The 24,428-nt window shown below is 40.8% G+C and overlaps 1 protein-coding gene across 4 annotated transcripts in view; it reads left to right on the top strand.

Moving 5' to 3' along the window:
* Positions 1 to 2,424: 2,424 nt before the first annotated feature.
* The window catches only part of rhbdl3 (rhomboid, veinlet-like 3 (Drosophila)), a 94,241-nt gene continuing 72,237 nt past the window's right edge, over positions 2,425 to 24,428 (top strand). For 2 of the 4 annotated variants that reach the window (XM_036136805.1, XM_012873182.3), the window contains exons 1-2: positions 2,425 to 3,209; positions 3,603 to 3,626. In XM_036136805.1, the coding sequence (XP_035992698.1) occupies positions 3,066 to 3,209; positions 3,603 to 3,626 (168 nt within the window). In that variant the 5' untranslated portion in view covers positions 2,425 to 3,065. The remainder of the gene's footprint in view (positions 3,210 to 3,602; positions 3,627 to 24,428) is intronic. The other 2 variants (XM_021321841.2, XM_012873184.3) reach the window with 2 other exon arrangements.

Below are 24,428 nucleotides of genomic sequence, written 5' to 3'. Positions count from 1 at the left end.
CTGCTGTTGGTCTTCAATCAGGACCTGCAAAAAAAAAAAGAAAAAAAAAAGAGAAAGTAAATTCAAAGCTTACATCCAATTAGTTGGACACGTTCTGTGCGTTGCCCTTGAAAGAGAGAGAGTAAAATGTCTGGATGATAATGACAGGATTCAGTATTGGAGCGTTCACTAAGCTCTGAATCTTTTACTTAAATTGTACATTTTTGCTCTCTTATGTAACCTTCAAGCCAGGTTTCATGATAAGTCTAGAAAAAAACTGTCTGTGGGGTTCTACAGGCTTATATAGCCTTTGTTATTCTGAATTCACATACCTTTGTGTTGTGAAAAAATAGTGTTATAGATAAACATCCCTGGCAATTATACAGATTACACTAATGATTTGTGGGAATCTGGTCAAAGTTATACAGGCAGAATGAGATTTCCTCGGTCCAACCTTTTTAGAAAAGGTGGCTCCTGGGTGTTCCTCAATGAGAAAACAGCCGTCTGGCTTTAATCTGTCACTGTTGTATAGTGGCCAGAAAGACATCTCTAAAGGGTAGACATATATAACTTAACTGTACTGTTTCCATGGCAATGCAATTACGCTGAAGCAGAGAGAGTTTCGCCGTAGGGACGCTGATACAGACCACCCATGACACCTCCTCATACGTGGCTTCCACCCGTCTATTATGTGCTTTTGATGTCTGCTCAGGTAATAGGTAGGTGCTCGTCTTTAATGGTGGATTGTTGCAGCTGAGATGCAAGGAACTTTTGCAAACGTGAAAGGCTCAGGAACTTCAGCTGCTTCCTTGGACAGACACTTCCTGCCTTGTGCCTTTAAATGGGAGCAGCTGAAGGATGCAGGCTTTGTGGTTTTGGTGGACAGAAGAAGTGATCACTGGAAGCCAGACTTCTAACATGAAAAAAGAGGTTTTTCAATTGAAAATCTTGAACTTAAAAGGGCACCTAACGATGTTGTTATGACATTTTGTCATATTGCAACCAAAAACGTACCAAAGCCGTTTATTTTGTACAAATAAGAAAGCTTAAAAATGTGGTGCGCGTTCGCATTTGACCTTTCTGACTGAATTCCTTTTAGAACCACCCTTTACGGCAGCTTGCAGGTTTCATGGGCGATGTCTCTGCCAACCTTTGAACACCTGGAGTCGAACATTATTTTTGCACCATTTTCATTTACAAGTTCAACCTGAGTCAGGCTGGAGACCTTTGGTTAACGTCAACGGTTAAGTGTCTAATATCCCATTTTAGCTCTGGATGTTTAGAGTCATTGTTCAGCTGAAAGGTGAACCGAAACCTCATTAGCAAGGCTTTTGCTGCCTCTAACAAGTTTCCTTCCAGGATTTTTTCCTCTATCCATCTTCCCAATTCTGACTAGTCTATTCCTGCTGAAGAAAAGCACCTCCACAGCATCATGCTGTCACCAACATGTCTTGATATGGAAATGTTTTTTTTTTTTTTTTTTGCTCCACAGGATATTATAGCATAGCTAAATTGTTCAACTTAAGTCTAAATTGACCACAGCGCCTTATTCTACCTGTTTGCTGTTTCTTCTGTAAAACTTTCTTTCAGTGGGAAATTTCTTCTCACTCTTTGACTAAAAACCTTTGACTGTTTGTGGTAATACAACTTATTTACCAACATTGCTCCCATCACCCTCCAGTCACATCAGGTGAGTCCATCCAAGTTGCCAAGTATATACGGACCTGCAGAATGAAATAGCCAACACCTGGAATGTCGTATCCTACCAAAGGTGTCCGTTACAATTGTGATATTCTCTATACTGATATCGTGGTGAAAAATTACAATTTTACATCTTATACAGCTCAGGTTTGCAGCTGCCATATACTCTTTCATTTCCTTTAAACTTCTACACAACTTTCTCCCTGACCTGTCTGCTTTGTTCGTTGTTCTTCATTATGCTCTTTGTTCACTAATGTTCTTCAAACCTCCCAAGGCCCCAAACAGAACAGCTGGTTTTATACTAAGATTAGATTAGGCCACACACGACTGACTCCATTTATTATGGAGATGATAACTGAAGGCTAGCACCGGATATTATTGGGAGTAAAGGGGGCCGAATACAAACGCACGCACGCCAACATCAAGATTCTAAAATTAGACAGAAATTTAAGAGACTACGCTAGCTCTTTCTTCCTCCTCAGGCTCAGTGCTGCTATAGGCCTAAATAGCAGTCATATCGGTACATTCCAACAAAATAAGTCTGTAATGTGACCACAGGTGAAACGATTTAAGATGCTTATGCAAGACTGTGTGTAACTGTACAGCTAACGTGAGCTGCTGTCAGCTGCTGAGCCAGACACCGGGAGTCCCTCAGCAGAAACCCCTCATCAGGAATCGCTGGTGATCCCTCGATCTCTCCCTCTCTCCCTCCCTCCTTTCCACTCATTTCTGCTCCCCCCCAACCCCCACCCGCTCTCTTCATCCCAGCGTTCCTGCGAGGACGTATGCGCAACGGAGCGGAGCCGCTTCATCCGGAGCTGATCCCGGGCAACATCTCTCCGCGGACACGGGTTCTCCCTGCCTCCCCCGGGGAGCTCGCGCTGTCCTCTCCGCCTCCCGTCTCTGCCCGGCGGGCGGACCGCGTGCCAGGTGTCATGACGCACCAAAAAAACTGGCGCGTGTCCGAACTTCTCCCCGCGAGTCTGCCGCGTGCGCACGTCGCGTGAAGTCGCGTCCTCCCCTCGCGTGCGCGGATTCAATCCAAAAAGGGAGCGCGTGCGTCAGCCCCGGGCCCGTTTGTCATCTCCGTCCCGCTGTCACCGCTGATGATGTAATTGTTTCTCTCCCAGATGGATCTGCGCTCCGCTGCTCCTCCTGCGTCGCCGCTCTCAGAGTGAACGAGGGTCGCCGCAGAATGCGCCCCTGAAACTTGGACCGCTGACAGCAAACCACCACATGGGGACATTTTCAACTCCTACTAAACTTGGCCAACTTTCCATAACAGGAGCGTGCGGAGACGCCTGATGCATTGTAGCTTTCCTTGAGCAGAGAGATGGGGAGGAATCGTCTGCTTCTGGGGTCATTTCGTACAATCTAGTGGATGTATGGAGGAGAGCAGCCCGAGGATGACCGGCGGAACCCGGGAGGCTCCGGTGAACATCTCCCCGGCGGTGGCTGCCCACGCAGAGGGGGAGGAGATCGAGGTTTTGGAGAGTACCGACGTCCTTCCCGTTGCTCCAGAAGAAGTTGTAAGTTCCACGTTTAAACTACCAACCTTTATCGATAGGAAGCCGGGTCTCTGTTGAATTGTTTGATATAATGAGTGAAAATTAAACTCTTGAGGGCTCTTTCATGTCATTACTGAACTGTAATAAAGGATGTCTGAGAATAAGCTTTTAGGAATGCATCATTTTAGAACACGGTAGGCCTACTCTTTAAGTTGTTGCGTCCTCCTCAATGATCAGTGATCAGTTAAGAGCAGAGCAGAATTTAGGCTCATTTGTGGTGAAGTACATCCTTTTGAAACAGGTGCGGCCAGTCCCCTCTGGCTCCTGTCTGAGGTTTTTCATTCTTCCATTTCTTCCTCTCACTCACTTTCACCTTCACTTGCTCTTCTTTTCTCTTTGCTTTTCCTGTCTCAGCAATGGAAGTCCTTGTTTGACAAGGTAAGTAATACAAGCTTTATGTGGCTGCTTTAGTCTATTTCTGTATGCATGCTTTTCTTTTTGTCTGTCCCTGTGTGTGTGTGTGTGTGTGTGTGTGTGTGTGTGTGTACTTGTACTTGCAGTAGAGTGAGAACATTTCGTATTTTACCTCCAAAGTGAGGACATTGATGTAAAGTGAGGACCTTTTTTTTTTCTTTTTTTTTTCTTTATATTTTTAAGCCCTTGAACCCTTTCACATGTTCCAACCTCAAACTTCAAGTTTTTTTTATTACCTTATATTCAAATTTCTTACAAATAGAATCTGAAAAGTGTGGCGTATCACTAATACTCTGGCATCTCTAAATAAAACCCTAAGTGATCAAATGGCTTCAAAAGCCAATAGAGTACCCCTGTGTGTGACACAATCACATTATAAATCCAGATTTTCTGTGAAGACCTCACAGATTTTGTCAGAGAACATTAATGAACAAACAGCATCAAGAGCACCAGGGAACACAGCAGGGAGGTCAGGGAGAAAGTTGTGGAGACATTTAAAGCAGGGTTTGGTCATATAACGTAATCCAAAGCTTTCTACATACTTAAATGGTATGGCACATCTGACACCAAACAAGACATGTGGGGTCCACCTGCAGTGATAGAGCGATCATTAATCAAACAAGCAGCAAGTAGCCCCGAGGTGACTCTTGAGGATCTGTACAGATCCATAGCTCAGGAGGGAAAATCTGTTGTCAGGCAAACTAGTAGTCTTCCACTTGACAAACCTGGCCTTTATGGAAGAGGGACAGGAAAGCCTTTTGTGGGAAAATCAAAAAGACATTTTGTTAGCCCTGAGTGGCAGCTGTTCACATCCACATATGTGCACGCCCGGTCACCCGGCTATGTAAACAAGAGAATGGAGAACAACACAGAGAGCTGTGGTGGGACGTCATACTCTAGCCCAAGGGTTCCAAAATGTTTTTAGCCACGCACCCCCTTCTGTGTCCCAACCGGGTAGGCGCACCACCTATCTTAAAAAAAACATGAACAAAATTGCAGTTGCAGTTACAACAACACAACCATCATAGCAAAGGTTATGGAAATAAAATTAGAACATAATTTGAATTAAATTGCAATAAAGTTACACACAACTCCCAAAAGAGAATCACGAGGTCTTTCAGGTGCATTAGTGGCTCAGCCTGAAGCCAGAGAAAAAAGAGACAGTCAGATCGGTCACACCTCCACAACCTGTAACATCTCTGAAGCAGAGACCATCCAGGTGGATTCACAGATTAAACTCTGATGATCTTCCTTTGTTTGTTTTTGCTTTATTTATTTACTTGTACCAGCTTCTAAATCTGAGTCTGACTCACAATTTACTCTGCAAAATACAAACACAAAAAAGTTAAATTTGAATGGTGTCTGAAGACAACAGAGAGAGAACTTTGGTAGTAAAAGTAACAATAACAGAGCAATCCATAAAGCTGTTATTGATCAGAGGAATAAAAAGTTATTTCCTGATTGTTTCACAGCAGGTAAACACGCCCACAGCAACACACCTCAGCTCCCCACAGCCCCCACCACCAGTTGCCTGTTTCCTGGTTCCTGTCTGAATACGCGCTAAAACTGCATCTGTAAAATGAACTGCAGCTGTCTGAATCACAATGACAAGTGTTACAGCTCTGTGCATGAACATAGTCAAGAAACCGCATCCACCACTAATTTTCCCACCAGCAGCAGCAGAGCTTGTCACTGAGTCACAGCACCATGAGCAGCGCTGTTTGTAGGTGCAGCGTGATCAATAGAGAGATCAAGTCACTCAATTTAACCTTGTAAAACTTTCGGCCCAAATTCAATTTCCCCTCTACTGACATGAAATGACGTGAAGTGAGGAGAGAGATAGACATTTTCTGACTGCCACTAGTTTTCTTCTCCCAAATCCATTGCAATTCTCTCCTCTGTTGCCTCCGATTCCTCTCTCTCTCTTGGATCCTCTCCTCCTTCATCACTAATTTTAGATGTCTCACCTGCCTGACTGTTTCCCCAATTTCAGCCAATTGAGCATATTTGCGAGAATGAATGAAGTAGAGGCCACAAGCTAGGTGCGCACATACAGTACAATGCATAGAAGAAGATATCTTCCTCTATATTTCATCTTAAAATGAAGCATAGAAGAAGACTTTTTCTAAATAAGTAGATTTTCGTGTTAATACATTTTATTTATTTGTTATATTTACAGTTTTTGATTTTAAGTTTTACAAAGGAAATGTTTTTTTTGCACGTCTTTATGGTGTGGGGAAAAAACAGACCTCAATTACATTTGTCTTCTCGCGCACCCCCTAGCGTCAGCTCGCACAACCCCAGGGGTTAGTGCACCACACTTTGGGAATCCCTGCCCTGTTCCATCTGAAATATAACCTTTAGTTCTTCACATTACTATTTTTTAGTTCTTTGTATTTAAAATAATGACATATTGCTTATTGCTCATTCAACTTAAACATGCACTGGAAAGGTGATTAAAGGACAACTAAAAACTCAATGTACTCATATGTTCTAATTATATTGATCTCTACTGCTTAAACCATCCGACAAAAGCTTCTTTGCATGCTAAACCTGACATTTTCCTTGGAATACAAGAGCAATTATGCAAGTGCCCATTTCTCATTGAGGCTGATTAATGGATCATATTTTTGGACTGAAACGTTGCCAAGGCCAGCTTTAAATTCTTTGCCTGCTGGGTAGCAGTCATGGCACAACATGTAACAAGGCCGCATTTCTGTCAAAATCGGGAGCATCAGAGTGGGAGGATGCTGGAACCAGTGTGTGCGTCGCTCACTCACAGTGACCCCAATAATGCCATTAGGACGACACATAATACTGAATGCATTGATCTATGAGTAAGGCCTGCCTTGTAAAAGACAGATGACAGCATGCAGATGCACACAAACAGCCAAGAAACCCCAGGAGAAGAGAAACAGAGACCGAATGAATACGCAAGCAGCAGGCTGAGCTGACAGACGGCAAACGAGCCCCCACTATCACACTCACACATACACACACGTGCACACACACACTTATTTATGCACAGCTATCCTTGTGTGGGCCTGCTGCAGCACCTGCCTGGCCTGGGATTCAGGCCCCCTACTTTCTGCTGAGGGTAATTATATGTATTAATGTGTGTGTTTCAGTGTGTGTCAGTGTGCGCAGAGGTTCGCTGGGATTTTAAGCGTTGTGTCTGAAGCTCGTGTCAGGCTTACTCTTGCTGGGGTAGATGGAGGTCTCCTGGGATTATGTTGTGACTGCGTGTGTGTTAGTAAGGGAGCATTTTCTTTGGACAGCCATAGAATGGGCCCCTCAAGCTGCCATCTTTATGCGTGCCAAACAGCTTTGAGTTTCCTCAAGTGGGCGTCGGCACAAAACAAAACGCGGGTTTGTCCAAATGGCGAGGTCGCCGACCGCTCTGGCAGCTACAAATCTCCTTTCTCTCTTCCTGCTCTCTGTTCCTCCTCCTCACTCACAATGAGTTGCTCCATTTGTCAAGGGGCCGACCTTGGAGACCCCTGCTGCTGTGAAGCGACAAGAAGAATGATCAGCAGGATCATACAGTTCCATCAGGAAAAGGAGGGGTTTTAATCCATCCTGGACTCCCTTGTTGGTTCGTAAGCAAAAGAAAAGAAAAAAGAATGATGATGGAACAAAGAGCAAGGCTGCAACCTTAAGATGCTAGATGAACACTGGAAAGATCATGTAAGTTTATTGTGATATGGTAGATTTCTTTATCTTGCATTATAATTAGAGGTCAGTTAGAATAACATAATACCACAGTTTCTCTTACATTTTACTTTTATTTGTTCATCCAAGTTTGGGTAAAGACATGAACCCAAACTAAGGGGTAAGGGGTTATGTCCCCTTACAATAAATTTTTCTAATTCATTAAATTACAAGTAGCATAAAATATGCTATTCTATGGTAACATCAATGACTCTCAGGACAAGTGACATGCACTTCACTGCGTCTTACCCCTGTTTTCAGTATCTTGACAGTGATCTGCTATAGAAACGTATCCATCTTTCAGTCAGCATTCTTGCAGTGTACAGCAACAGGTGAGGGATGGGCAGTGCTGTGCACTTTTATACTCCATGGAGCTGGGAAAACTCTGCCCTCCCTAGCACTTTTCCTGGCATCTCATTAAAAGCCTTGAAGCTGTAAGAATGGTGCTTTTGAAACCATAACATTTTAGATTCCTGCTAGTACCCGGCTCATGGTTAAATGCCAGTAAAGCATTGGATATGCTGAAGCATAGAGCCTTTCACTTGCAATCTCAGATGTCAACCATAAATGTTGCTGACCTGTACTGTCATTTCAGTCACACAACACTAACTCCTGACATACTTTGTCTTAAAGATTGTGTGTTACTAGTAGTCTTTGTTGAACATTGATGAGGCTAGGAAATAGGCTAGAGAAAGCGTAGGGGAACACATGCAGCAGACATCTTGGGGTCATAAATCAAACCTCGGATGACTGCAACAAGGACAAAAAGCTTCTGTATAGGGGGTGCCTAACATAACACTACGTCATGCCTCTGCCCCAACAGCTCTCCCTTTAAACAGAGAAAATCTGATAGCTTTCAACAAGTGGCAGCAGAAGAAGAGTCTCGACGAAGTAGATTCCGCATATACAACCCTAAGAGCACAAGCCTGTCAACAATTGTAAATCCAATATGTTTCTTGATAGATGTATGTTGGAAGCTCAAAGATAAGACAGCTTTGCTGTAATACCTTTTGCCTTCCGGTTACCTACTGATAGGTCTTTCTGTAGCAGCCTGAATTACCAGGTACATCATCTATTCTGACTTTAATATTGCTTCCTCAAACCTCCCTGATACTGTAAATAGACAACCTTGATTCTACTACACTTAACCACTTTATTTCTGAAGAGGGTTGTTGTTACTTGAACCTGGTTGTGCTTATATTTTGGTCCATTAACTGATCGGAGAAAGATTTGTTTTTTATCTCCAGAATGGCAGATCTTTAGTCTCTGGTCCAGCTAAAAACTGTCTTAGTCAGGTCACTTCTTCATTTCTTGATACAACTCTCTCTATAACTTTACAAAATGGGGTTTTGCAGGATCTGCCAAACCTACAAAAAAAACACCCCTCTTGACAGAGAAAATACATGTTTTTTTTGAGTGAGCTGCTGTTGTGGAGATGTCCGCGACCAGAAAATCACTATAACTGCTAATATTTTGCTATGAGGTCTGGAGGCTCATACAGTTTGTTCCTCCAAGGTATACCCTGGCCCTTTACTCTTTTTAAACTTCTTCCTACTCTCAGCAAGAGTTTGAAAGGAAGTTTACTTAGCATGTCACAGGTCAAAGTTTTATCCAAAACTGTTCCATATTTGACTGGTTGGACTTGTTTGAGGGCTTGATGATGTAAGGAAAACATAAAATTGCACTTAGATTGCTAAATATTGTGCTGGTGATATTAATTATGATTTACCCGTATTTAAGTCACTCTTCTTTCTTTTCCATAATTTCATTATCTCGAAAATTCTTGCTGAGCTTTAGCATCTTAGTCAGATGTGGGCATAGAGGACAGTAAAACTACTAATTGGATAAATTATATTATTGACATACGGAAACTTTATTACATAAAAAATATCATGTCAACAATTGCTCCACATATTGGTTTTGCAGTGGATAATGATTGCGATTCAATATATTGTGCTGCCCTGCTATAGTTGGAAAAACATGTGGTCATTATTAGATACTAAATCCTGTTATTACATGTAAATACTGTAAATTAAAACAGTTATTGTCTGGTAAGAGATAGCGTGAATACCACCACGGATTATGTAAAAAGTCACCTTTCCCATAATCCTATAATCAACTCTTAATGTTCATTTCCTTCTATGTGACTGAGCTGGCATTTTAATCTGTATTCAAAGTCTTCGCCTTGATATCGTTTTCACTGACTCCCGTGTGACTGCAGAATTGCATTTTAGTTTCAGACCGTCACTTGCTGAAATGCTACGTCGTTCTGTTCTGCCTCCCCCTTCGCTCCGCTGTCCCGTCCCTGGAGAGGATTTTGTTGCTGTGTAAGTGCTTCCCTCCTCTGAGGAGTGCAAACCTCAACGATTCGATTCATGTTTCCCATCTCCTGAAACAAGCAAGAAGAGTGAGCACAGAAACAGACAACATCTAATGAAGCTGGAGAGATGGACTCCATTGGCAAGCTAATATTTGTCCTCCACGCACGCACGCACGCACGCACGCACGCACGCACGCACGCACGCACATACACACAAACACACCCACATACACATACCTTTGTTTGAAATACAAAGTGAGAACTGTGCCTTGACTTCTATTCGTTTTCAAGCCTTTCTATGACAAAACCCTGACCCTAACCCTAACCTTTAACAGTATATACCTAAACCTAATTGGTACCATAGTGCGAAATGTAACCTCTAGCCCAGAAAAGAAGTGAGGACCAAAAAAAAGGTCCTCACTTTACATAAAAGTCCTCACTTTACTAATAAAGTGAGTAAAAAATGCTTTTGCTCAGCTGCAAGTACAAGAACGCACACACAAATGCAGAAATATTGAATGGCAGGAGCTGTTGTAGCTTGATCACAGATAATAATGGTATAACAAAGAAAGAACAGGTTTTTTTTAGATTACTCTTTCTCTGTTGGGTGACCCAGTGTAGCACTCTTATGGTGCTTTTTAAGGAGTTCATCAGATTATAAGATGCTATCACATTTTTTTTGTATTTGATGGTCCCTATTCAGCAAGTCTAGATCAGAACGTAAAATGAGTAAACACCCTCATATTGTGCTCCCTTGAAGGGAACATCTGATGACTTTCCCTACCCGATAGTGACAATGACTAAATTAAGAAGTTTTTGACAAGATGTTTTGTGTTCCATCTGCAGCTCATGTTCACAGGTATAACAATTTGTCAAAAGGAAGAAGAGTTGTTTTATGATTATAAATTTTAATTAGGGCAAAGATAAAAGTTGTTTTAAGAAAATTCAGCTGTCTGTGTTTGAGTTGGCTGTATTTCAGTCTAGAGATGCGCATAGAAATTGGTGGCTTGAATTAACTGATTTCAACTTGATTGGACCTGACCAATGACTAAGCTGGTTGGAAAGACCCTTCTGGTCCATTAAATGACTGGCAGGGTTGCCGATCACTTAATGCAATGTAACAAAGTACTATCAGATCTCACCTAACCACACCTTTCTGAGGAAATTGTTAGTGCAGCTAGATGACTTAAGGTTATTTATCTTTCTTTTTTTATTTATTTTTTTACAAATTAATTCAGAGCCCAAGGTGTACAGCTGTGTTTTTATGGCATTTGGACCTTTCATTCTAGACTTGGACCATTGATGGTCATTTCACTTATAACTGTAGTCAGCTACACATACAGTCTTAGTACAGTATAAGTTCGTTAAAAAAGTCATCTTATTTTGGGAAGAGCCTTCAGCTGAAGTAGTACGAAACAGGTATAAATCTTGCAAATAATCTCATAAATAATCTGACATTAATTCAAAAATGCTCTTCTACAGAGACTCAAATATGATATCATCCTATTTACTGTCTTGATGTGTATGCTGGAGTTATGAAAAACGTGTTACCTGGGTTTGAACATGTCAGAACAAAGAACATTTTGTGGAACATCAAGTTCTAACTTGTCTTTAATTGGAAAATATCATGCAAAATCCAAAGTTTTAGCCCTTATATACACTTGTTGTGTACTTGAAATCTCTAGGAATGCAGAAAATATGAATGCAGTTTTCTCCGGAACTGCAAAAATATCTTTGTATTTGGTTTGTGTCACATATTTCGAGCCATTCAGTTTTCTAACAATTACGTCACAGTATTTGCTGCAGAACCCCTAACCAAGGTCATGGACTTTGAGCTTACCAGTCTCACAAACCCCACCATAACAAACAGCCGTCAGTTACGTCTAAGAAGAAACACCTTTAACTTTCACTTGACCACTTAAACTTGCATATTTAGTACTTTAGATTGCACGCAGCACTTTAATGAAGCATATTTGCACACCCTATTTTTAGTTCTCTGAGTAATTTTCTAGTCCAAGCTGAAGAATGCCGAAGCTACAAGTGGATAAGTGAGACTGTTTGGTTGTTTATTAGACCATCCCCCAGCTTACTCCTAAAAGTGTGAAGTGTCTCCTTTAGGCTCAATTATACTCACGCGTTGGGTTGCCACGCTGGTCTGGGCAGACTGGACATAGTTGCAGTATTCTCCAATAACACGGGGGGGGGGGGGGCAGTACTCAACATAACCAGTTGTTCAAATGTAGTAAAAAGAGTAGAAGCAGTTGACAATTCACACTTCCACAATGACCGCGTGCAGTATTGTAAACAATCTAGCACCCATGAGACTTTGCCAATAAACTAACCCATGAAAGTATACCAGTAATTCATGTATGTTGTTTTCAGTCGCACTATTGCGTCCTTTTTGGAACACACGCACCCTCGCACCCCGTTCAACGTGTTGAGTATAAAGCTAGCTTTAGAGAGACTGCACCAAAATGAGTTGCTCTTAGATGCACATCAGAACAAAGGTTACAAGGGAGAATGTGGCGGTAAATTAATGAGGAATTCAGACCAAAGCATTGCAGTTCCACTTTATATAGATCACAAATAAATGATTTCAATCTGAAAAGAAAGAATTGAAAAGCATGCTATGTACCCTTGAAAATGTATGTGTTGCTTTTGATGTAGCCTGAATCAAATGATAAACGTTTTCTGAGATTGAATACGTTACATTTCTTGGATGGTGCCATATTTTTTTACTTTTATTTTAGAGGACCAACTGAGAATAAAATCTCAAAGCTGCACAACATCCCACCAGATGGTCAGATAATTATTAATCAGTTTCAAGCATCCTAATGTGAATCACTGCTATCTTGGTCTTAAGTTCAACATTAGCACTCTTTGGCGTGGAGGCTGTTACTCCAGGAAGACTCAAACTGTGAGGAGTTTTTCAATTCGGTCAGATGGTGCGTATAAGCTGCAAGAAGTACAAACAAAAATGTGTTTTCTATGAGCTGCATTGGCTGTTCATTCAGGATGCTACAACAAAGCTAGTCTTTGGTGGTTGATAATCTTTTGCTGTTTGTTTTTGGGTGTTTTTTCGATTTGTCATTTGTCTCTGCCTTGGGGATGTTTCGATCAGTTGGTGCAGAGATGAACCGAGCCAGATCCAAGTACAGCAGATAACAGGAAGTTCCTCTGTTTTATCTTTTTATGCTTTGAGCCTCTTTGATAGAAGAGAAATGTTGCCTCTTGTTAGATACTAATCTATTTTCTACAGGGAGTACACAAAGACTGCTGTTTACGGGTACTATTGCTAACCACACTATTGGTGCTAAGCGTATTAATTGCAAACCTAGGATATTAAAAGTAACAGTCATTTTTGTATGTTTTATATCAGAAAACATCCTGCAATACACACAGTATGATGCCACCTTTGCTTTTAATAAATAAATAATAAATAAATAATTAAATAAATATACCTAACAATTTATGTCAGGAAGACCAACAAGAAATACTCTGAATGCTGTTAATTATAAATCAGAATTCAGTTTTGGCAGTTTTACAAATTCACAGTTAATTCTTTTCCTCAGCCTTTTGCCAAGCCTAAATTCTTACAAACTATCAGCCACTAGCCTGTCTGTGATTATGGGCTCAGTTCCAGTTGGTGTGTTTGCATCTCTATATGCCCCCAGCTGCCTTTCTGTTGACAGCCTGCCCCCAGTGTCACTTTGAAATCCCTCTAGGCATTCAACCCCAGGAGATTAGAGATTAAACACTTTCATATGGCTGCATACTTTGAATGAAAGTGTTTCGCTTTTCATTTCTTGCCCGGTGGCATGGATTTTTTTTTAAATACTGCCGCGGTTGTGCCAGAATCCCACATATAACTGTTTCAATCCTCTTTTAGGAATGTTATCTAAATGAACACACTCAGTCAGAGTGTTGCTTTGTATCGAACACATCCTGTAATAAAGCATTTGCGATTCAAAATCATTGCCTCACAACATTTCTACCTACAATGAAAGTAAACTGTATTTTGTTTATGCGATACCTCATCAAGTCTAGATGGTGGTGTCTGACTGTCTTTAGTTAGTTTGAAGGGAAAGATCCACCTCCCAGGTAGCTGCTGTTGTAGCTTGACCATATTTTCCCAAACATGGGCATATGGGAAGCTGCGTTTAGCCATGCTTGTAGAGACAGGACGTCTCGCTGCGCCCTGTCAGTTTTACCCATGCTGTAGAACAAGACGTGCAGACAGCGAGATCATAGAGAGTGGCCCAGGAAGCTGATTGTAGTTTGCTTTTGTCTCTTGGAGGGATACCTTTTCTCTTGTGTTCAGTTCCAGAGAACCTTGAACTGAAGGCTTAAATATGAAAGGAGCAGACCCACACCTTACACTGTGAATCACTTAGAATCTAAGTGTTTTAGAGAAAGGTGAATTAGTATGCAGTTGTTATTTTGCAGTGAGGTTAAAGTTTAAGTTGTTGTTTTGAGCATCAAATGCAAAAAGAAATCCCCACCAAAAGTAATAAGTCATTGTTAGGTTAGTGACTAGCACTGTTGTCTCAGCCTCTGGATTAAAATTCTGTCTGAGGTATTTTTATGTAGTTTGCCTATTCTGTCTTGGCATGTCTATATTCTCTACAGCAGGGGTCACCAACATTTTTGAAACTGAGAGCTACTTCATCTGTACTGTCTCATATGAAGGGCTACCAGTGAACTCGTCACCAAGCTCACCTTAACGTTACGTAATATAAATATGTTTTAATGCTTTTGTCATTCTTAAATCTATGTAAATACAAGTATAATTAAAAAGGAAGAGCAACTGAATAAAATAGCATTTTAAAAGCAGCTTACTTTACTGCAGGATTGAGCTTTCTTTTTCTTTTATTTTTTTTATTTTTGAACAGGCTTGTGGGCACCAAATATGGTCCTTGGGGGCTACCTGTTTCCCATGGGCACCATGTTGGTGACCCCTTCTCTACAGTAACTCCAATTTCCTCCAACAGTCCTCAAACCTAAAATACCCTTAAATTAAATATTGACTGTTAGTCTTCTCTTTGTGTCACTGTGTTGCCCTGTGATGACCTTAGATAGGGATGTCCTGATGATACAATTTCAAGCTCTATACCAATACCGAGGAAAATGTGTGATGCCATTTTCAATTCTGCGGGAAAAATAAAGTTGTAAAGTTGTTTATTTTTATAAAGATTAAAAAAAATAGTATATCCAATATCAACGGTAAAGTATGCATATTCGATTCAGTTGTTGAACAAGTTGTTGGAAGCCACGTTACCCAACACTGTAAGCAGGGATCTGCTCAATTCAAATGTAATGATAAACAGTTCTGTTTAGTGCAGCCCAACATCAGAATAAAAACTGTTATTCTGATATTGTGTTATTGCTAAATATTGATGACCATATTGATTACGATAAACCCACATTTTGAGCGATTCAGCACCTTATCCACTAAAAGCATATATCCAGCATGTGCTTTGAGGGCAGAATTTGTATGCAAGTCCCTTGAAATAGGGCACAGTTGCACAGTTGGGAGCACTGTTTGTAGCAAGAAGGTCCTGCTGTGATTAGGGCTGTCTTAAAAATAAAAACATCCGATTAATAGATTCCTCCCCTTTCGTGTAACAAAAATAAAATATTTTAAAATTTTGCTTTTATTTCAAGCCTATTGTTTGGGAGTTGACCTGAGTTCAAAGTGCAACTAAATACAAGCTGTGAAACATATGCTTGTAAAACAAGATGGCAGCCCTGCAATTGTAAACAATGAAAGTATAACAAAATGTTTGCTGCTAGAAGTATTACACAGTGACCTAAGAATTGACTTCACTTGTATGACTTCAAACTAACTAAAAAAATGAGCAAATGAGTAAATTAAAGTGCCTCTGACAATATATTTTCCCAAACATATATTCAGCATTGCATGTTATTCTCTTCATGGAACCCCAATGAGTCCACTGGCAAAGTAAAATCCATATTTTCCAAAAATTTTATCGTAAAAAATTGTAAATTCAAATTGATCGATTTATCTCCCAGCCTCAAGTGTGACTCAAATTGTAAGCAAAAACTTTGCACCACTAAGTCCTCATAAGACCTTTTGCCTTTTCCTATTCTTTATCACAGTCAAAATACATCCCCAAAGCGTACGCCTTCTCAATTAAAGACGTACGAAAAGGCTCTTCTCAGGACGCAGTTGCCATGTTATTGTAGTTTTTTAACTAGTTTTTTTTACCTTTCAACCCTGCAGCACCTCACTTTTTTATTGTAAGCCATTGTTCTTCAGGTATACCACTGAAAGATTCATAATATAGACTTTGATGCAAATGAGTGTTAAAAGTTTTTTTTTTTATAAATATTGACTGAATTACACAATTTTGTTGTGCTGTGTTTTGAGTTTTAACAGAGTATTGCAGGAGCCATATTATCTGAAATCACATTAGTAATCCCAATGGCAGCTGTAGCGTGAATGCTGGCCTGGTTGAGCCTGTTATTTTACATCTCAAATAAATAAATGTTAACAAAAGAATAAACTACCGTCAATATATTAATCAAAGCTGTATTGAAATAAAATATGTCATCATCCCAGAAGGATTTATTCCAAGTTGGGCCAGTCTGTACATTATTATTTTTATTCTGAATAGAAGGTAAAACTATGTTTACAATCCAGTACAGCTTTGCAGTATTTTTCTGAACATAAAGATAATTAAATGGTAAATAAACTAAATTTGTGTAGCACTTTTCTAGTCAGACTGACCACCCATTGTGCTTTACACTAGAGCCACATTCACCCAAATGCATTCACTAATGCACACATTCATACACAGTTACGCTGATCAGTAGGCAGCCTGGGGTGAAGTGCTTTGCACAGGCACACATTGACATGTGTTAAGGGAAGCTACGGCTGAACCCACAACCCTCAGAATGCAAGATGACTACCCCCTGAACCACAGTCAACAACAAATACAGTTTAGATAAATTAAAAACACTGGTGAAATAGCCCTTTAATAATTTGAATACAAATGTTGACCAGCTTGTTAATGTTGACCATATTTTGTGAGCAACTGCAAACCAGTTGCGGCCCGTTAAAGACCGTATGTTGACTTCTGACAGAATTGCAACCTTGCCTGTGAGCATCTATGCCCTTATCAAAAATTATTAATTATTTAATTATGTCGCTTTGTGTTTGTGAAGGTGCACATTTTTAGGTATAACATCTATCAGAAGCTGTGTTTATAAGCAGCATAGCAGACGGCATTAAGAAATTTGATTTACAACAGTATTTGTTATCGTAGCTATATGTAGTTCCTTGATCAACACTGCTGTTGTAATCTTAATCTTTGCGCATTTTGACATGGCTATAGCATCGCTTTATTTGTTGGCTTCCATTAGCCTACCTTCAGCTTTTCCAGGTCTTTATTCTTTCGCAGTTAGTAGGCTTACCAGGACAGCCCCAGTTCTTCCATTCGTGGAGCAGGTGCTTTGGCAGTGTGAACACTAGTAGAAAAAGGTGCCAAATAACAACTAGTTCCACTTCAGCACTGGAACTGGTTCTGTGCAAAACCCCCTAAAACAAGAATCTTGGAACTTCTACTTCCTGGCCACTAAAGGCTCCCACATACTCAGGCGTACTGTGCGCATACCGTGAGCCGCTCCGCACAAACTCTCTGTGGACGTTTGCCCTTCATAGTGGAGAGCACCTATTGCCTACATTTCTTGTGACAAATTCCTACATTTCCCACACTTTCTGTCAATGGGACAAAGCAGGGGAATGGATAGTAGCATGTTTAATTAGCTAGTTAAGCACCTGGAGCTGTTTTTTTCTCCAACAGGCACCCACTGCACATCTGCTAGTGTGGCACAGCGTCCTTGTGCATGCCTGCTTGGAACAGCTCCGTATATTTAGCTCAAAGTCACATATCAAACAGTTCCATGCAAAATCAACCTCGAGTGTGTGCGGACTCTGCACAGATGTCCGCATGAGCATGTGGGGGGCCTTAAGGCTCGAACTCTCCAAACCATCGATCCGTCTGACCCAATGTTTGGATCCGCACAGATTTTTTTCCTCACCTATTGTCAGAGTAGAGGCTCCCTCTACAGACCACCAGACTCAGGAGATTGAGTATTCACGTGAAAGTATGTACTACAAATTTCAGATATTCTGCCAGCATAAACAATGCTGCTGCTGTTTCATTTGCTTATCTGTTTGCTGTACTTCTGAGCCTCTACACACAGTCTATTGAAATGTTTTATTGATTATTTATTGAGCTGTGTGTTTTCTGGGACAGACCTATATAGGGACGAACCTGGCTGGAAAATGTCTTCTGTTTACCTTGCGATTTGGAGATTTTATTTTGTATTTTCCCCAAAGCTGAGGTGTTTCACTTTGCAAAAGTGTCTCTCTTCCTGTCTGATTCATGCATTTCCTGTCAAAATCCTGCGTAGCAGTTTGACATGATAGAGCAGGGGTCTACCATGGTCGGAGTCATGGACGGATCGGATTGGTTTGGTGTGTTTTGGCCTTTATGGATGCTGTGATGTAACCTCTGCTTTGTGGTCAAAATTACAGATAAAATGTTGCTCGATGTGGATGAAAATGTTTATTGAAAATAAAGAATTTTAATGCAATTTTAGGGAAGGTTTAATAAAATGTGTTCTGAGTTGTCCCTACTTCGTTTATACAGGGATCAGGTAAGTAAAATCTGGGGGACTTAATTGGCTTGCATTGAACAGCCTCAGAAGCGTGTTGTTGTTTTTTTACAGTGTAGAAATACCAAAGAAACATCTGGTCAAATGCTGCAAATAATTATTTACCTTCCACCAGAACAAAAGGTTTTCTGATAAATGAGCAAATCGGTTAGGTACATTATATTTCAGCTGTAAAAAGCCTATTTCTATCTAAATTATTTTTAATTTGCCGATATACTTAGCTGTCTAATTGCCACTGACACACATACACACACACACAGATGGTGGGCTCACTGTTTGCTGACCTGCTCTTCCAGCGCTCTGTCAGCGACTGACCCCAGCTGAGCCTTGGCAATGACTCAACATGAAACACTTTAAGGTATCACTGAGCTGTGTATTATTAATTTTGGATGATAACAGTATTTATGAGCTTCAAATTACACTCTGCCTCCTTCTGTTTTTGAACTACCTGGGCCGTGATGTGACGGAATAACAGCCAGGATCTTAAAGATTTTCATGGAAAGATATAATCAGAGCTCATCTCCCCCCACCTGCCTCTTCTCTCCTCGGCTCTAAATAGATTCTCTTAATGAAAGGCGCAGTTCCAGTTGGCAGAGTGTGAAAACAGTCTCTGCTTTTTATGCTGAAGTAAAAATAGCTGCTGGATCTGTTGATCTGTAAATGGCAGAGAGAAGATGTGGTCGTTTATCTGTAATTGGTTTCAGAGTGCAGAACGCATATAGCAGCCATAGCATGAAATCAAAGCGTCCCTTTCTACAGCTGAATGACTCTGCCGTGTGGTAATAGCCATATGTGCATACGTGTGAGTGTGTGTGTGTTTACGGTTCATTATGGAAAGCCTAGTGAGGATAGTTAAGGGGCATGGGTTAGACTTGGGTTAGGTATAGTTTGTGCCTTTCTTTTGTTCTCTAAAGGCCCGTTTACACTACACTTTTTTAACCGAGCCGAGACCAGTCCGAGCTCGGTAACCGAGATAACTCTTGTGTGTAAACGGTCAGCAGACTGAACCAGACCGCGCTAACGATAACCGGACCGCGCTAACTGCAGACCAGTTCCCCACCAGGTCTCGGACTGGTTTTTTTTATCCCGGTTACCTGATAACGAAGAGCGCATGAGCAGACCGCGTCATCCCCTTACAGTCAGCTGACTGTCAGCGGGTTTCCCGGCGTGTCTGGCTGCACGTCCCGATTCACACTCCATTCAGACAAATTTCAGACATTCATAATAACACTAGCTTCCTTACCGTGCCACACAGTTTCCAGAGATGACTCTGCTTATGAACCTCAGCGTCTGTCATTGTTTCCTGCGTCTGTAAATCCTTATTAGACGTTCATTTGTCTTATCCACGTCCCAAAAGCCGACTCTATGTCTAACAATAACATCCTGAATGTGACGGGTGCCGCCATTTTGATTTGCTCGGTCCCGCCTTCAATCCCAGAGAGCGGTAGTACCGCAGATCGCCACTAGGAGGCGAGGAGCAACCAAGGAACAAATAACCGAGATAACTCTTGTGTGTAAACGGCTGCATTTATCTCAGTTAACTGGACCAAGCTCGGACCGGTCTCGGCATGGCTCGGTTTTTAGGTGTAGTGTAAACGGGCCTTAACTCTTCTCCTTGAGTCTGGTTCCCTACTAAAGGTTTAGTTCATGTTAAAAAATGTGAAATGAGGGGCCGATCAAGGAGCTTCCAGTATTGATGATGGTTGTGACCCACCTTTTCCCTGTAGGGTCATCTTTTATGCATACACTGATACACTGATTGATGCCTGATTTGATTTAGTTCTTGTAAAGCCACACTTCAAAGAGACAATGTGCAGTGTTTCTTTAAATATGCCAACTTTCAATTGGCAAAACCTAAAATATCTGCCTATACATGAAAACTCCTACACTGGACATGTGACGGATTATTTCTACTGATACTTTCTATTAGTACTTTGTAGTGTTTTCTTGTGTAAATTGATGTTACTTCCTCCCGCTCTATAAAAACCTGCTTATGTTCAATGGTATAACAAATGAAAAATGATGTAGCGCAGTTCAATTCAAAAGGTTTGTGTTATGTCTGATTTTCCGTTTCAGTTTAATTTTCTGTGATTGCTCGTTCATTGGTGGAATACTATGTGATGCATTTGCTATAAAATACATTTGTGATTTGAAATTCTGTACTCCATTTAGAGTTCTATGAAAACATGTTTGCCTCCTTACAGATCATTTGTGTGTTCAGATTATCAAACCAATTCAGTATCAGAAAAAGATAACGCAAAGCAAATTCAAGAAGCTGTTTTCAAGTTCTGATTTCTTTAGTTGGGAGAAACAAGCCATCTACACCGAGGGAAAAATTATGTTTTGTGTGTAAACATAATAATTAATTGTGCATAATCGTATTTTTGGAGGACTAAATTAACTTTCAGCCAGACCTGATTACTGCCAGTCCTGTAGTACCAAGAAACCACTTGCACCTTTATAGACCCAGTTCCACTGGCTCTTACTAGCCGCACACTGCACGGCTCCACTCACAAGTGTTTCAGGAGCAGTTTTTTTTCAGTGCCGTCCCCGATCCCTCCATGTCTGCTGAGGAGCGAGGCTAAAGCGAGCCAACTCGAGAGGCGTTTTCAGTAAACATCCCTCTTTTCAGTGATTGGTCCCGAGGTGAGGGGAAATAAGGTTCTCTCCGAGGAAGTCCCGAAACGCTGAAGAGCGACAATATTAAGGTTACGGACCACAGTGAACAGAGTGCGTTAAATCAAACTATTATTTTATTATTTACAAACCATGAACTATGCCTGAAGGGTAAAAACAAGGAGAAAAGTACACTTCAGCTACCCAGACGAGCTGTATCAGATCCATGGATTTATCGAGGGTTTTCGTCACTGAAAACAGCTGGAAGAAGGAGCGGTGTGCGTCTGGCACCAGCAGCCGTTTTATTGGAGCTTGAACTCGGCTGGGAGGCCTGAAGCTTGCAGGCTAAATGGCTCCGCCACTCCATTTCGGTCTCTCTTACTCTCAAACACAGTTTCAAAGCAGACAGAGTTCAGACAGGCTCTGCCTTATTTTCTCATTAGATGTGTGATGCAGATATTTATCCTGGTGGATTACTCCCTTAAAATATCCAAGACAATCTTGCATTTACAAACATATATTTTTTATTATATATTATATATTTTTAATTTATATAAAAGTTTCATTTATAATAATGTATTTTTTATCATTTACCATTTCTTGCAGATTTCTTTAAAGGGTTAACAGGGAGTGGGGGGGTTGGAGGGGACAGGGGCTAAAGTAACACCCACAAGGCGTTTCCCTCTTCCAGACGTTTCCAGGCCGGTCGAGTCACAAACTGGACAAAGATAATCTGAGCGGGGAGGAGCCGAGTCGAGCGGGCCAAAACTGTGCCTTAAGACAACATAAAGTAGTTCAAATGATCTAAAAAGGAAATACATCATGTTCTGGTCTAAATAAGTTCAGGACCTTAAAGCACCACTGTGTAAGTTTCGACCCAAGTATTACCTTCACTTGAGAAATAGTATATATGGATGCAGGCTGCCCTTCTCAAAAACTTGCCTATGTAACTGGCTCTGAATGGGTCACGTGACCGAGAGTGCTGCTTTGTGGCAGTCTGAGCTCCCCTTGAACATGAGAGCTATTTTTCTCATCCTCGAGTCAAAGTTTGTCATGCCCATGGTTATTACAAAATACACTAAATGTAGTTCGCACACCTGCATGTCAGCTCTTCTCCTCTGTTGAAATTACTGCATTTCATGATAAGATGACTGAGCCTGTTGTCTGTCCCGTACTTCTCTTCCACGGCTCCTGGAGCTCCCCGTCCCTCTCCCTCTCCCCCTGGCTCTGCCTTGTCCTCTCCCTCTCCGTTTCAATGAGAGACTCAGACCATAATCTAGAGGGGTGAATGTGGCCATGTCTTTACAAGTAACTCCATGACTTCTCAGTCTGCATGTTCTAAGTAATCTGCTTTCAGATTCCAAAACAAGGAGACTGATTAATTTTGCAACAGTGGATTGTTGCCAGTGGCCTTCAGCGGCACTAAACCTGAAAGTTAATTTATTTCTTCCAAGTCCTTCCTCTTCTTCTCATAGACTTGTAAGACAATTTGCTTCTTGCAACTTAGCTATTTTCAAAATATACAGCGAAAGCAGTGGAGCTACAATGAACGGCTGAAACCAAAGCTCACTGGAAACATAAACACTAGAAGTGTGCATGTGACACAAGGGAAACTAACTAGGAACGAACACGTACATTGGCGTTAGGTGAGCACGTCACAAACATTGGCATATGAGACAACCAATAGGTAAAATGATCCCCCCAGAACTTGAAGCTGAACATAGATTGTCCACTAAACCTTCAAGGTACACCTGACTTAGGGGGTTATGCATGCACAAAATAATTCAAAACTCATAAGCAATTTCACCTGTGAATGGCTCAAAAAACATGAAGGTTTTGGGATGACCTGGTCACACTCTGGACTTTAAACTGATTGAGCTATTGTGACGTGACCTTAAACAAGGCGTTTAAGCTCAAAAACTCTGCAGTGTGGGCAAATTAAAATAATTCTAGAAATTATGTAAAAAGGATGTAATAGACTCCATGCCATGGCAGTTCTTGCTGCCAAGGCTGATACTACCAGCTATTAGTTTAAGGGGGCAATTACCTTTCCACATAGTACCAGGTCATTTGAGATACATTTTTGTTCCTTTAATTAATAAAGTCATCTTTTGAAAATGGGTGCTTGTACTTAATCAGATTGTCTTTACCCTTTGATCCGCAACATTAGCCAGAAAAAAACACAACCGTAAGAAGCCTGGAAAGGGGGCAAATTGAATCCCACAGCACTTTGTGCACCCATGCAGAAAATTGTGTTCTGGGAGTGTTTTTGTTTTTATTTTGTCTTGTAATGTGAACATAAAGGAGTTTCCATTCAGCAGCATTTGTAGAAATTAAAAACCTCGGTAATCTTCTTGACCAACTGACCCCTCTGGGTTCTTGTGTACTGTAGTTTGAGGAATGCAGTTGAAAGCTATGTAATGTTTGTACGTTTCTGGTGTTTAATTTACTTTCAGATTAACATGATCTGCCTTCCCATCAACTTAAAGTATGCAGGTGTACTGGACGTCACCTTTTCCAGAAGAGCCTGGTGGCAAATTTACAACTATTGCTCCAAAAACAAACAAATAATAAGAAATTATGGTTCCTTTTGTCAGCCTATTTATACTCCTCACTACAATAATTTTCTGCCTAAATGTTTAAGACGTCAAGAAAAAAAAACCTTTAATCTATACCAACAGTTTTGAAACAATACTTTGCAACAGTTTTAAACTACTACCTTTCTAAACAGCAAACAGGTTTAAATTCAGATTGATTGGCCAAGATTAACCAGACGGAATTTGGAAGCCAGGTCTTTCTTTCATTAGTAAAGGCAACGTACCTGAGCGCTGATAGTTATCGAGGTATTTTTAGTATCAGGGAACTGTTTAAAATAGGAATTTAGGAGTAGCACAGAGATATAAGAAGTTTTTTTTTTAAAGGAAGCTACGCTTTTCTACATGTCAAGTTCATTCAAGCTGATGAAGAGAATGAGATAACATGAAGGCTGAGCTTTGAATCCGTCTGTCATGGAACATCCTGGATTTGAAATTTAGGCATGTTTAAAATGGGTTTTTTTATCATCTTAGAGTTAAGGTAAGAGTCTAGATTCTCTTGCGCTTTAACATAAGGCTGATGTTTACAGTTGGTAAAACTAGTCGCGCTTACCAAGCTAGTTGCTAATTTAAGAAGACTGTTCTGAAAGAAAGTCTTCCGCATCTCTATCTACATGAGTCTCAGAAGACATTTGTGTTCCAAAACCTTTCAGGTCTATAGTCACCACTAGAAGATATAACATTGACACAAGCTGTGTCCGAATTCAGGGGATGCATCTTTCAAAGGACCTGACCCATGTAACATGTCATCTCAAGTTACTTTACAAAGTCAAATTCAATCAGATTATACAGATTGGTCAAAATTTTCCTATATAAGGGAAC

The sequence above is a fragment of the Fundulus heteroclitus genome, chromosome 5 (assembly GCF_011125445.2).
Source record: "Fundulus heteroclitus isolate FHET01 chromosome 5, MU-UCD_Fhet_4.1, whole genome shotgun sequence".
In the NCBI taxonomy this organism is placed as follows: domain Eukaryota; kingdom Metazoa; phylum Chordata; class Actinopteri; order Cyprinodontiformes; family Fundulidae; genus Fundulus; species Fundulus heteroclitus.
Note: the sequence above shows the minus strand (reverse complement) of the source record. Positions and strands in the feature narration are given on the sequence as shown.